We start from the raw sequence: 15038 nt of genomic DNA, 5'->3' as shown, positions 1-15038 counted from the left end.
CAGACACGGCAAATGAATAATTCCATTAACTCCACGAGTCCATGGGCCGTGCTGAACAATTACTGGGACTTAGAGCAGCCCCAGGGCTGGCTTTTCTTTTTGGTAGGGGTACTTTTGTTTCTTGTTCTATTGGTATGCTGGAAGCCAAAACTGTAACCGGGTCTAGGAGCGTGTGAACCCATCTTCTCTCCCCCCCCTTCTTTTCCGTGTGGGTAAGGGACAGTCTAAACATTCCACCTCACCCCCTAAGGGTACCCCAGCATATTATATGTACGTACATTATGGTTCTAAAACCTGCAGGTATTTAGAGAATTGAAATCTTTATACGCGTGAAGATCCATCTAAACAATGCCCATTAAAAGGTACCTTTAATCTAGATAAGATCATATATCTCAGAGGAGCTTTTAATCACCAAAGAAAAGCCTCTGACACAGTGTGAGCAATTTGTCTAGAAACGGGTTAATTTAAAACTCAGCTTCGCCCAGAGATAAAAAGAGAAAGTTGTTTTATGCTCAAGGTCAAGCAAACCAAAGGCAGTACAAGTTACAGAACTGAGATTACATTTGCAAAGCTTAACTGTTTGGTGAGATCCAACAGTCTGACTTTGTGACGGATGCCGGTGCTGGTGTGGCTTGGTGACACTGGAGAAGCCAGAGGTAGCTGACCTGGACTAGAATCTCTGAAAGAGACACCGCAGGAGATTCCAGGGTGTAAAAGAACAGCCTTCCCAAGAGCGGAAGCATGTTGGAAATTCTGAACAAGCTGTATACAGGATAATCTCCCGTCCACCTATTCCCCTTTTCTGAATGTTATATACAGACGTGGCCAGTCTGGATATGTGTAAGTATGGGGCATTCGTATTTTTTTATAAGTGATGTGGAAGCATTCCCAACACTCTCCATTGTTGTTTTATCATTTTAATGAAGCTTTAAAATTTGGTTATATGGTGTATTTTCTCTATCCTCCTGCAACGTCCTGCAGTGTCAGTTTGATCACCTGACATGAGGCATAAATTGGTAACAGAAATTTGTCACAGTTTGGTGAGCAATAGAGAATGGGGGAACCCTGTAGAATTTACACCATCTATTTGTTTTACCCTTGTTGTTTTATGTTTGTTTTATTTGGTTCTGTTGGTGTTATATGTTGAGGATTGCATAATTAAAGGTGTGCCCATTCTCAGCTGCAGTAAGTCTGAGAACTGGAGAAGGGTTTAGCATTCCTCTCTCCACCCTGGTTGACCAGGAAGGGTGGCAGGTGAATCTACCCCCAGTCGTAGCAGAACTGGGCAATAAAGTAGTTGGAGAAAAGAAAAAAAATGTGTATTTGATAACTGGAATTAAGCAATTAAGAGCATAGATCATGAACCAGGCAGCAACTCAAACCTGCGCCAGGCCAAGTTGCAGGCCTTGAGACAGGACTTCCAGTTATAAAAGGAAGCCCTGGCTAAGCAAGTACCAGTCCTTTAGGGACTTGTTAAAATTTAACCATTTGTGCTCAGCATACGCCGTAACAGCAGTGTGTTTGCTACAAGAGGCAATTAAATAGTTAACGCCAGTGGGCCATGCGTTTTGCCCAGGTGGCAAGCCTCACGAGGGAGGACTCGGGTCGTCTTGTGAATAAAATGTTTTAGGAAAAAAAAAACCAGAAGGGTGGGGGCAGAAGCCCATGAAAGAAACGGTTCAGCGCGCAAAAAAAAAAAAAAAAAAAAAAAAAGGATCGGGCCCAGGCGGGCAGGCAACAGACAGAGAGCTTGGAGAACAGGTTGGAAACTTTTGAGGGTCTCGTGGAAGGAAGAAGTAAGTGAGTGTAAGCATGGGGATTTCAAATACTCAGGAGGATATTTGGAATGGCGATTTGAATTGGTAAGTGGCTGTTGGGAGCCAAGCAAGTGATATAAGGAAAGAGCAAGTGATTTGAAGGAGAGTGAAAAGTTAACTCTGTAGTTGCTGGAGGAAATAGTAGTTGAACTTTGTAAAAATGCTAAAGAGAAAAGTTCTTGGTGTTTTTTTTTTAATGTTTGTAAATAAATTCAGGCAAAGAAATTATTAGATTGCAATCATTTGGCTATGAACAATTTTGTTGAATTAGCTGAAGAATGTATACAGTGCTATGTAAATGAAAATTTATTAGGCTCTAAGGCACTATAAGTGGTGATGTTTTCTTTCAGTGTTTAAAAGCAGGAGTTAAAAGTAAAAAGCAAGCCAGAAAGCATCTGTATTAATGCAAATTATCTAACTGATAAGGTAGAGGCCACTGAAATCTGGGCTGTCTATGAAACACATATAAGACAATATGGGGTAATTCCCTTGTTTTGCCTGAAATCAACAAGGGTATTTGTATATTTTAAGCAATAATTGACTGCCCAGAAGGGGTAGACCTCTGTTTTGGTCTTTCAGATAATCAAAGAAAACTAATGCCAGCTGAACAGCATTCAACGTATCGTGATTTACTGGCAGAGTAAAAATTAAGTTTTGTGTTCTATGTTCTGTCTTGTGGTGTTTGTCTTGTAGCCAAATTGTTGTGATTAATATTTTCATGGGATGGTCTGGTTTGAAATAAAGCAGAAGGCTTGAATTGAAATGCAGATATTTGTTTTGTTCAACTTAAAATACAAAGTGTTTGGATACATCAGAAAAATGTGATCTATTAAAGTCTAATATATTTTCTTAAGTAAGAGAAAGAAACTACATTGGCCAAATCTTTTAATTGAAAATTGTTGTTAAAATTTGCATACTAACAGTCTTTGGAAGCAAGGACATGAAAAGTTAACCCACTCCCCATATTGTGCATGGCATCCTTCTGGCTATCTCAAACTTCTAGCCAGAGGGCTGGGGATGGTGGGAAGCTATTGAACTAGAGGTTGTATTAAATAAACTCATCAAAGTGGGTGTGCTTGTCCTGGCTTGTTGTTCCAAAGCTCTGTAATAAGGTTATGTTAGTAGAAGGGTATATGTGGCATACATTAAATAATAAGACTAATGTACTGTATAACAGCAATGTGTATGTGTTCATTGTTAACAAAAGGTGTATAAGTAAAAAAGTAAAAGTTTCCTTTGTAGGTTAAAAAAAAAAAAAAGAAGCCAAAAAGGGGAAAAGGAAAAAGAACGAGTTAACTGAGAAAAACTTTAATTAGCAAGCTCAGTCCAAAAAAAACAAAAAAAAACAAAAAAAAAACAAACCACTGACTTCGTTCAAGGACACTTGGCTAACAACCAGAAAAGGGGGGCTTGAATATGCCCAACCAGCTGTAAAATCTGCAAAGACACTAATGCAATGTGTTAGGTTTCCTTTTTACACAGGTAAAGACGCACTACCCGAAGACCCTAGCAGCCCTGCCACTCCATGGAACCTGGAGACCGGATCAATGTACAGGTCCACCAACGAAGACTGCTTTGGCTCCACACTGGAAAGGCCTTTATTGAGTCCTGCTGATTACCAACACCGCTGTGATGTGCCAAAGACTGATTGCTTGGACCCATGATTCTCACTGCAAAAAGACCCCTCTACATCAGGAGAATTCTCCTACTGACGATTAGCCTATTCCTTCTTCTAGCTCCACTGTGCCTTCTGGACAGCAGGGAAAAAGGACAAGGTGACGTGCTAGCTAACCTCTCCCTTGTCCGCTGACAGACCTACTGTGCCTTTGAACTTTTCTAGAAGAATCAAAAACCATTACAGGGTGATGTGCTGATAATCTCTCCCCTGTAGAATGCTAAACTACAATTGTTTTGGGAAAGGAGAAGGAACGCTCACTCCACTGACATTGCCAAAGTCCAGGAATTCCTGACTAAAAAGGACATTGAGAACTGACCCTGGTAAAGAAACAAAAATTCTACACTGGCAGGAAAAAACTTGTGGGATCCTGTTTGGAAATGTGGTATTAATTGAATTTTGGGGTTTATTCTACAGGCTGCGCCCTGTGTTTTGGATAAATCCTTTAGTATGTATTGCCCTCCCTAATTGGATTTTAAATGACATTGCCTTTATCCAGTTTTCAGATCACTTTTACATACCCAGATTGCTCACAGGGGACTGCCATTAGATTAGCACAACAAAGAGCCTGGGTTATTTCCTCTGGAAAAAGAAGAAATTGGGCAGATCCCTGTGGGCTGGGGCCAATAGTGTAGCAGCCATTTGGAATATTCTTAAAGGCCAAGAACATAATAAGAAATTGGGCCGACTAGAAAGGGCCACTAGCCTTATTTCTGAAGTTCAGCTAACCCAAGTATAGGCTGAAGTTGGTGAGTTACATGTCATTTCCACCCTTAGTTCTATAACCTAGAAGTTACTGACAGAGATGGTATTGAATATCACTGAGGCTGGGAAGGCATTGCAGTGGGATCTAGTATGTTTAAAATTTCAGGATTTCCTCGATGACCAGCTGATGGCCATTTGAAGTGATCTTGAGCACCAGACTTAACCCACTGCCCTTACAGACATATCAGGAGTACCATCTGATCTGTGGTCATGAAGACATACTTGGACACTTTCTGGGTGGAAGTGTGTACATTTACAGTGCTCCTTCCAAGCATATGGACCGGTTGGGGTGGGTGTGGCTCCCACATACCGAATCCTGCCGGATCCATGGGGAGGATGCATATGGGATTAAATTATTCACCGAGACATCTGGGAAATTAAACCACTGGGTATACCTACCTGAGTTATAGTCAGTGCCCCAATCCCTTCGTTGTTAAATGAACAAGGTTCCACTCTTTTGTCCATGCATTCATTCCTGGGTTGGGGGTGACTAAGCTTAAAAGAGCAGTTGTAAATATTTCTGCAGAGCTTCATTGCTTTTTGGCCTCAAAGTGTGAGAAAACTCAGCCAAAAGGTTTGGTAAGTATTCTCAAAGGGGGGAGTTGTTGGAAAATCATAGTGCTAATGAAGCCTTTTTGTATTAGGCCTGAGTAAACCAAAGTTATGTTATGCTTGTCCAAACTGTGTTGGAAAGCTTACAGAACTCATTAGACTGAAGGCCGTGTATCTACCTAAGTCAGCTATTTCGCTTATCAGTTTTGTTTGGCTCCCCAAGTATATGTTGGCTCCCCAAGTGTATGCAGCTGCGTTCACATGTATCCATCCAAAGTATCTAGTACAAAGGGTCAACGGATGTAACTTGTGTCCCCTTCAGAATGACAAATGTATCCTCAACAGCTGTATGTCTCTTGTAACCCCCACAAAATGATATATGTATCCTGCGTACCCAATTATCCCCTAATAGATACATGTACAGGGTCTATAGGTCAACCAAATGACGTAGACAAACGTAGGCTAAGTTGTTTGTTACCGGCTATAAAGGTAGGCCGCTTGGCCATGAAAGGTGTGTCTCTTTCTCTGGCACTAGCCGAGAGGAACACCCGCTCAGCTGACCGATCAATAAAGGGTGTGGTACTTGTCTTCCTGTCTCCGTGCCTCCTTGGTGTAATTAGGTAAGCTCCAGGGGGAAACGAGCCCTTTTGGCTAACACATGTTTATATAGCACCCAGCATAATTCAGTCCTGATCCATACTATGGGTTTCTAGGCAATATGATAATACAAATAATAAAAAAATAGTCATAATTATCCTAAAAGTTCCCTAATACAGCAAAGTATTTTAGTGCCTGCTTAAATTTAAATAAGTAAACTGGTCTCATCAGGGCTACTCATATACTTCAGGTTCATCTCAAATGTAAATGCTTTTCAGGAGCAGAGTTCTTGGCATCTTGTAGGATCCAGTGTTAGGAAAACTAGAAATTCAGCAGGTAAAAGGGCAGAATTGCTTATGTGCATAAAAAACAGAAGACAAAAAGACAGTGTTTATGTGGGGAAGGTGAGGTGGGGAGAAAGTCAGAACTTGTGAGAAACAAACCAATTACCTGCATTCTTAAAGGGTTTTAGAAATGACAATAAACCAGTAAAAGCTATTTAAAAATACACAATAGCAATGAGCAAGTTCTGATCCTGAATCAATTTAAATTATTTTATCATTTAAAAATTATTTACTGTAACTTACTCCTTATTTTTCAGGTCATCAGTGGATCTGTAGTGTCTGTCTGGGTAAAGTCTAGATATGAATGTGACATTTCTATTATAAACATATTTCCCGTGTACAATTGTAATCTTCTACTGTGGTATAAAGCATTATGAATGCTAATATACTAGTGAAAAAATACACACTTCAATCACATTTTGCTCACCTTATCATCTGTTCTTTTCCAGCTTCTTTCAAATATCTTCCAAACATGACAACTACTGGTAAGTGACATTGTAAACTTTTGGGGGACAGAGGTAATGAATCAGGATTTGGATTCTTATTTAATGATGTCATGTCAGTGTACATAAAAATGGGGTGAACTTGGTGAACTTATGTTTCTGTTATAGATAACGTTCCAGAGATGAGCTCCTTTTATCCATACTGTAGTTATATTGTAAATTCAGTGGATCTGTAGAGTCTGTCTGGGTAAATTCTAGATGTGAATGTGACATTTCTATTATAAACCTATATTTCCTGTGTACAACTGTAATATTCTACTGTGGTATAAAGCATTATGAATGCACACTTCAGTCACATTTTGCTCACCTTATCATCTGTTCTTTTCCAGCTTCTTTCGAATATTCTCCAAACATGACAACTACTGGTAAGTGAAATTGTAAACTGTGAAGAATATCACGGTTTGTGGGACCAATAACAGAAGCTGGAGGGTCAGAACAAAGACAGTAATTAATACATTTCATTTTACAATATTTTTTCACACCACAGTTACTTTGTAATTTTATTTTAAAATATACACACCCACCAAAAATGTATCAAAAAGTATAACTTTGGATTAAATATACTGTAAATGCAACATAATTAATTTATCTGGATTCTAACAAACCAAAACAACTTCCAGTCTAATCAATACCATACACATAGCTGGAGACTTTCATAGACACAAATGGAGTGAAGCACCCAACTCTCACTGACTTCCAATGGGAGTTGAGAGCCTAAATGCCTTTAGGGCTTTTGAAAATCTCCCCCAAAATAAACAAGAGAGGTAATCAGAGTACCAGTGATGGGAGGAAGTGGTCTGAGACCAAAACCATGTTTATTCCCCTGTGCCGAAGACAAGTGGGCATTCCTAACATGCAAGCACCCAGCATAGCATTATCCTCCTCCAGTGAGTTCCATGAGGTGGTTGTGATTAAAAGGAAGAGAGGGGATGAGGGAAGAACATAATAACCAGTAAGGGGCAAAGGACATTATAGGAGGTAAATGAAGAGGATTCAGAAGTGTTGTGCATGTTATCTGAGAATAGGAAGTCCTATCCAGCCGAGTATTCAGGACTTCATTTCTAAACTGGGAGGGGGTGTGATGAGAATCACTGATTAGAACTGGACCAAAACAAGAAAAGGAATATAAATTGTCAGTCAGGAAATTTAGGCTTGAAATTAGACGAAGGTTTCTAACCATCAGAGGAGTGCAATTCTGGAACAGCCTACCGAGGGAAACAGTGGGAGTGAAGGACCTCCATGACTTTAAGATTAAGCTAGATAAGTTTATGGAGGGGATGGTATGATAGGATAACGGGTTTAGTCAATAGGTCAATAACGTGCCACACTGGTAATTAGTACAAAGGGTCAATGATAGGATATTGTTAGCCTTTTTCCAGAGGGTCTGGCTGGAGAGTCTTGCCCGCATGCTCGGGGTTCAGCTGATCGCCATATTTGGGGTCGGGAAGGAATTTTCCTCCAGGGTAGATTGGCAGTGGCCCTGGAGGTTTTTCGCTTTCCTCCGAAGCATGGGGCAGGGGTCGCTTGTTGGTGGATTATCTGCTACTAGAAGTCTTTAAATCATGATTTGGAGCATTCAACAGCAGAGTCAAGGGAGAGAATTATTTCAGGAGTGGGTGGATCGGCTTATGTGGCCTGCATCTTGCAGGAGGTCAGACTAGATGATCATAATGGTCCCTTCTGATCTTGAATTCTATGATTCTATGATTCTATGAAATCTGCTGCAAAATGGAGGATAGGTGAGAGGAGGGACGAAGGGGAAGGGCTGGCACTGCAAGAAAATAAAATGTTACCACACTGCATTACTAATCATGATTCCAGTTCATGGAGGTGGCAAGTGCCAGAGTTTCCTCACCTGACACCTCTTCAATATGGAGGCCTGCAAAGGTTCTGATGATGCACCCTATGCACTATGCAGCTACCACATGATGCAGCAACACCCTGAGCAGTGCACCTGCTTGGGGGAGAGAGAGAGGCCGTCCTCTACTAGAACAGGGACAATGGCAGGCTCTGGAGTGGGTTGTATTGTACAGTGCTTAGCAAAATGGGGTTCTTGTCTGTGACTAGGGTTCCTGGGTACTCTAGTAACACAAGCAAGTAATAATAATGGAAATACTGACATTCAGAGATGCAGCATCGCCCTGAGGAGAAGCAGAGGCAGGAGTGAGTGTGACTCATGGAGATCCTATCTATTTTGACTGGCATCTGTTTTCTGCCATGCAGAACCAAAGGATCCATGACTCAGTCCAAAGCTGAGTGAGGGAGGAGAGCGAGATGCCCTCTAGGGGGCAGGAAGGCCCTGGAAAGGGGATAGTGGTTTCTCAAGGAGAGAGGTTTTGTATTTCTTGATCAGAGACCCCTGTTGGCTGGCTCTTCCTCTGTTATAACTCTGGCCTTGCCACTTGCAGGATATTTTGAGGTTTTAATATCCTAGCAAAAGGACATCTTCTTAAAGAGGACATAAAAAGGGGTGGAGGGGAGCTGGCTTTTCTGCCCTTTTTAGCATCTATATAATAGATAAAGTAGGCCTTCATTTTTATTTATTTATTTTTATGCTTGCATTTTTACATGACAAATTCCAGCCCTGCCTAGGCTGGAAGATTCTATGGTAACTGAGAAAGTAGTGTAATTATGACATCGAAAGAGCCAAGATTGTGAAAGTCAAACAGTTGAGAAAGAAAGGGATTTTTATTCAGGCAGTTTAAAATACATTGGCTTTTGTTTGTTATTGTTGATATCTATTTAATTGCAATGACTAACATCTTGGAGAAAAGACTTTCTTTGTTAAAGAGCCAGTGCCCTAATTCCCTTGACTGCAGCATGTGTATGTATCTTCTAAGACCCTCAACAAATCTTCTAGAAAACTAGGGAGATCAGAGTTGATATTACTGTTACTCTGATATTTCTAAGATTAAAAGCAAGCAGGAATAAAAATAAAATAAAAATGCTTTGAGGCCATGTATATACAGCATGAAATGTGTGTGGGAGGACGATCCATCTATTTTGTTTTCCAAAGTGCTTGTCAAGGTCATCCTTAAGTTTTATTGTTTCTCACTCCTTGTAACTCTCTATAGTTAAAGTATTTTATGAAGATTTAAACTTCTACAGAATTGTACTGGATTTTTATCAGTTATTTTATTTGAATAGCTTTAAATTTAGGTCCATAAACTACAAAATGGTTAATAAACAGATATTTGAAATATATAATATATTATGGTAAAAAAATGAAAAAAAAATCACAAATAATTTCAAAAATGGTTGCAGTCATTTTCATCCCACTGGTTTAGAAATGACAGGAACAGAAAACAGTCTCCAAAGAACAAGACAAAGTGCTGTTTGTGCTGAGTTTTTTGTGAGTGTGGACAACTGAGAAGCTGATAAAGAAAAGGAGGAGAGACGGGCCTCTTGAGATCAACATGTAGTCCTGGGGGAGAGTGAAAGTGAGGTGACCCAGTAGGAGAAGGACCTATCTTTTCATGAACAGGCCTTCTGCTGCTGGACAGGGGAGGCTCCAGGCACCAGTGCTCCAAGTGTGTGCCTGGGGCGGCAAGCCACTGGGGGCGCTCTGCCAGTCGCGGCAGGCAGGGTGCCTTTGGCGGCTTGCCTGCGGGAGGTCCGCCGAAGCCGCGGGACCAGCAGACCCTCCATGCTTGGGGCGGCAAAATGTCTAGAGCCGCCCCTGCTACTGGATATGAGGAGTTAAGGAGTTAAGTTAACCTCTTCTGTTTAAAATAATAATAATAATAATAAAAATTTAAGTTAAGAGGGCTTCTCAGGACAGTGTGCAAAGGGAGAGATTTGTCTAACCCTGTGTTCCCACTACGCGTGTTTTGTCCATGGCTAGTTGGGGAGCCTGAGAGCACTGCATTTCAGGGAGCTCTCAAACAATACACATAGCATCACTTTCCTCACCCCTCTCCTCCTTGGGCAACTGTTGGGGGACTTTGTCCAATTCCATCTGTGTTGCTGGCCCTGTCTGGGGCTACTACCTCCTTCACCTCATTGGCCATGTAACGGGCCATGGGAGGTGTGCCTTCCTCCATTCTGTTTTCTGAGCGGCACTCAGCACCAAATGCAGCAAAGTCCCTACCCATGGAACATGCATTTCTAAGGCAGAGCTGCTGTCAATGTGGCAGGGCAGATGTAGGCCTGGACCCCACTTCTGCTTTGTGGTCCTCAGCTGGGCCAGAAACAGTGTTACAACAATGAGCTATCCTGGCATGGCAACAGCCATGGAAAGGAGACTACCCTCTAGGTATGTTGTAAATTCTGCGCATCTGTGGTGTCTGTCCATGTGAAAGCTAGATATTGATATGAAATTTCTATTATAAACACATATTATCTGTAAAAAAAATCTACTTTGATATGAATTATCAACTGTAATATCAGTCATCCTTCGAATCAACAAGAGACTCCATCATCATCATCAACTGTACTACATTAATGAAGAACTATGCATTTTATCTACATTTTCCTATCCATTTGTTTTTCAGCTCCTCTTCCACATCCTACAATCATAAATTCCAATGTTAATGGTAAGTGAAACTTTAACCTGTGAAAAATATCATGGTTTGTGACACAAGTATCAGATCATGGAGGATCTGAATAGAAATGGCAAATACCAGCACCTCCCACAGGAGAAACAGAGGCAGAACTGAGTGTGCCCAGTAGACATCCCTGCGATGACTGGGATCAGGTATTCTCTGCTGTGTAGCATCACAGTATCCATGCCTCAGACCATAGTTGTGTGATGGGCGGGGAGAAGGATGCCCTCAAGAGGAACAGGAGGGCCCTGGATGAGGGAGACGGTGTGTATAGGGATGAAGATAATTTTTTTGTTTAGTTTTGTTCCTCTCCTCAGCCTGCTGAGAGCTATTTCTCCATCAGTTCCAAATCTGAACTTGCCACATGTGGGATACTTTGTCATTTTAGCATCGTAGAAAAAGGACTGCCTGTTACAGGTGATTTCTGGTGCATGGAGAACTAGTGGAATAGCTACACCACAAGAGCTAATAAACCAAACAATGAGTTGTTGAGAGGCAGAGATTTTTAAATTAGGCTGTTTAATATTTTATTTGGTTGTTTTCTTTGAACACCTGTTTAACTGCAGTGACTAGGTAAAATTTGGGAGAAAGTAAATTTTATTTAAAGGTTTTAAAAGCTCAAAAATGCATCTTCTGAGACAACAGCAAATCCATTAGCAACACCCAGAGTTGCCATTATTATTTATTATTATTTACTATTAATTGTGTATATTGTGGTCATGCCTAACAGGCATCCAAGAATGGGGCCTCATAGTGCTTGGCTCCACACAAAGACAGAGTATCAGACTGTTCTGTCCCAAAGAACCAACAATCTAACGAGTCCAGACAGAGACGTAGTGGGGGAAAAGCAGCAGTGAAAGTAAGGCTGTCTGGTCCAGTACACTGTACCAGCAAGATATTTTCAGCCAGCACAGTGTACCAGAAAGACAGAGGAGGAGCAGAATGTGGGGATACAGGATAGCCCCACACTGGCAGCTCCTCTGGCGCAGCTGTACCACCCCCAGCCCCACCCCCTGCCCTGGAGCTGTGTCCCCTCCGCCTGTACAGCAGCCCCTCCAGAGGATAGGGCTGGAGGGACAGGGCTGGGGGTGGTATAGCCACCGGAGGTCCTCCCCAGGTAATGTGGGATGGATCATTGTGAGGGAACGGGGAGGCTGTGGGCAGAGAGGAGTTACATGGAGGGTCACGTAGGGAGGTCACGTGCTGGTGCCCCATCCTGTACCGGTAAGACATGGATTCTACTTGCACCACCGGGGAAGAGGTATGATAACCAGCAGAGTAAAACAGTGTGATGGCAGCAAATTGCATGTTAGTGCCACTATGTTCTTTCTTTCTTTCTTTTTCTTTCTTTAGGAGGGGATCAACTACAAGTTAAGGGGCAGGGATGGTAAAAGGAAGGGAGTTAGAGAGACAAGACAGCGGAGCAGAGGAGAGTAAATGGGGGCAGGTGTGCAGTCAGTCCGGGGGCACAGATTGTGAGGGAGAGGACAGGAGGGGTTGGAATGAACAGCCAGTCAGCATAGGACAGGTACTCTTCCTTCTCCTCCTCTTCTCTTCCCCCATTTTGTGTGGAATTAGGCAGCCTTTGAGCACACCTGCTGCACTGGGCCCTACAGAGGGCTCATGGATGGCTCTGGGGTTTAGGCAGGGGGAGGGCATCTGGGTGCTTCAGGTGAGGCAGCAGTGCACACACCTGGGGCCAAAACATCAGCAGTTAGGGAACTAGTTTACTGTACTAACATGGTCCCTGGGTGAGTTTAGGCATTGTCATGGTTTGGTGGCAGCCAAACAGGAGCTTAGTGGGTTGCAGTGTCACCTAAATGGGACTTAGGCATCTAATTCAAGCTCCTGGTTCTGCAAGCATGTGTTTAACTTTCTCACCAGCAGTCCCATTGAAATCAATTAACATTAAGCACATGCATAGCTGTTTGCAGGACTTGGACCTTAGACAGATTTTTTTTTAAATGGAGATATCCTATCTCCAAGAACTGGAAGGGACCTTGAAAGGTCATTGAGCCTAGCCCCCTGCCTTCACTAGCAGGACCAAGTACTGATTTTTGCCTCAGATTCCTAAGTGGCCCCCTCAAGGACTGAACTCACAACCCTAGATTTAGCAGGACAATGCTCAAACCACTGAGCTACCCCTCCCCCCGCTAAAATAGTTTATTTCTTAAAAGGTTTGTGCTGCTCTATAAGGTGATGTTACAGCTTCTGGTCTTGTGTGAGTCAGGACTAAGCCTTGGTGTTCACTATGAATTATTTCCTTTCTCTCCAAAAAGTAAGAAAAATCTATCCATGTTGTTTTTCTCTTTTCCATCACTAATGTGAGCTTGTTGAGCAGTTTTTTATATCTGAAATGGAAATATACAATATTGTTCAGTACCTGGAATTTGTGATAATTCTTGGATGATTCTTTGTCACAGATTGGATCTACATACCAATTTTGATACTAGTTGGCCTTACTTTCATCATCGCTGCCACCATCCTGTTGAAGAAATGTAGGCGGGGACATTGTGGTAAGAGTACACACCTTAAATACTATGGATTGTTATAATCTATTTTGAATATATTTCAAAAACTAGCAGAAATTTTGTTCTAAAATTGTTACTTTTGCTGAGTTCATACCGTCCTGTGATGGCAAATGAATTTGGCGTATTAAATGTCAAAGACAATACTTTAACAGTCATTCTTTGAGTGGCTTCTGAATCATACCACTGTAGGATCGAGGCACCTGTGCCGGGAGGTACCGTAAAGTTCTGGAAGGCAGCGTCTGCAGAGGTCGCTCACCCTTCTCTTCCCTCTCATACCAGAGAGTTCAGAAAGTGTAAAGGGGGTGCGGCCCAACTGCCCTTGAGCTCCTTCCTACTGTGGAAAGTGCAGCGAGCTTGGATCAATCACACAAAATCCTCAATGCTTCTCTCATCATTGTTTTCGCTCTCTGCCCTTCAGAGGCAAATGCTGTTTATAATAGATCGGTTGTTTGTTAGTCTGATTTCCTATAGGGAAAGAAAAGAAAAGTCGATGCCTATCCAGCATGGGCTTTGTCTAGACCAGTGGTTCCCAAACTTTAACAACCTGTGAACCCCTTTCACTAAAATGTCAAGTCTCATGAACCCCCTCCTAAAAATGAATATTTCCAGGGATTTTCTCCTTTACCTGAGTATAAATTATAAAAACAGTGATCTTGGAAATATAAAATTTGTTTTTATGACATGCTTATTACATGCTGTTTATTATTATTTATCATTACAGTATTTTTATTACATTATGAAAACAGCAACGCTCTTCCAAGATCTCCCTTTCATAGCTTGTATCACTTTGAATAAGCCTGTTATAAGACAAGGCTCCTATGTTTCATCAAGGAGTGTCAGATATGAAACAGCATGAAGGTATTTAAGAAGCCAACTCAAAGAGTTCCTCCTACACAAGCATTCAGGTCTTGAGCAGTCCAGGCAAATAACGCACATTACAACAAAGCTTAAACTTGTACTTCATAATACATTTTAAAACAATACTAGCTGCCTATTTAATTTAAAAAACAGCAAAACATATCCACCTCCCTTTCCATTTCTTATAAGGAGTCTGGAAGTTTAAATCTTCTTAGTGTGATAGATATGCTTGCTTTGATCTGCTTAGCTCTTGGAAGTCCAGGGGCTCCGGGTTGCTGGCCCCAGGCTGCCTGGGACCCTTAGGGACAGCTCTGTCCACGAGTAGGGAATTTTTTCCCAAGAACCCCCTGTAACATTTCACGAACCCCAGTTTGGGAACCACTGGTCTAGACCCTCAGAAGTGGGAGGGCTACCTCACAAACCCCTTGCACACCCCTCAGGTCCAGTCAATTCAAGTCGATTCAAGTCTCGTCATCTGTGAGGCCAGCATTCATTTAAGGATCAACTCACCATTAAGGTCCCTGGATTAGTCCAGGTTGACCTAGCAGGCCTGGCCATGTGCCTGAAGTTACTCTGGCCTCTGGATCTGTCTCCCAAAGGATACGGGGCTGCAAAATTTGGATCTGGCAGCTAGACCTGGATCTGGGGCCACAAAACCATGGAGCTGCAGCCACAAAGCCTTGATCAGGCAGCCAGGCCTGAGGGAATGCCAATACAGGACTGCCAAGGAGGGATCAGTTGCCTGGGATCCTGCCAGCATGATGATCCAACAACTTTGACACAGGCAGGTCCCTTGTCTAGTGGCTCCGGAACACTGAAGCCCATAGATCTGCCCAAGTCATTGGAGCCTGG

General features: G+C 42.2%; 1 protein-coding gene across 1 annotated transcript in view; it reads left to right on the top strand.

Annotated features, from left to right (window-relative positions):
* Nucleotides 1-815: 815 nt before the first annotated feature.
* LOC123345434 (butyrophilin subfamily 1 member A1-like) overlaps nt 816-15038 on the top strand; it is a 37936-nt gene continuing 23713 nt past the window's right edge. Inside the window, exons 1-5 of the mRNA XM_044982315.1 lie at nt 816-840; nt 6200-6235; nt 6583-6618; nt 10747-10788; nt 13221-13313. Of these exons, the coding sequence (XP_044838250.1) occupies nt 837-840; nt 6200-6235; nt 6583-6618; nt 10747-10788; nt 13221-13313 (211 nt within the window). The 5' untranslated portion in view covers nt 816-836. The remainder of the gene's footprint in view (nt 841-6199; nt 6236-6582; nt 6619-10746; nt 10789-13220; nt 13314-15038) is intronic.

Source organism: Mauremys mutica, chromosome 12, assembly GCF_020497125.1.
Source record: "Mauremys mutica isolate MM-2020 ecotype Southern chromosome 12, ASM2049712v1, whole genome shotgun sequence".
In the NCBI taxonomy this organism is placed as follows: Eukaryota; Metazoa; Chordata; order Testudines; family Geoemydidae; genus Mauremys; species Mauremys mutica.
This window is presented reverse-complemented; position numbering and strand designations above follow the sequence as displayed.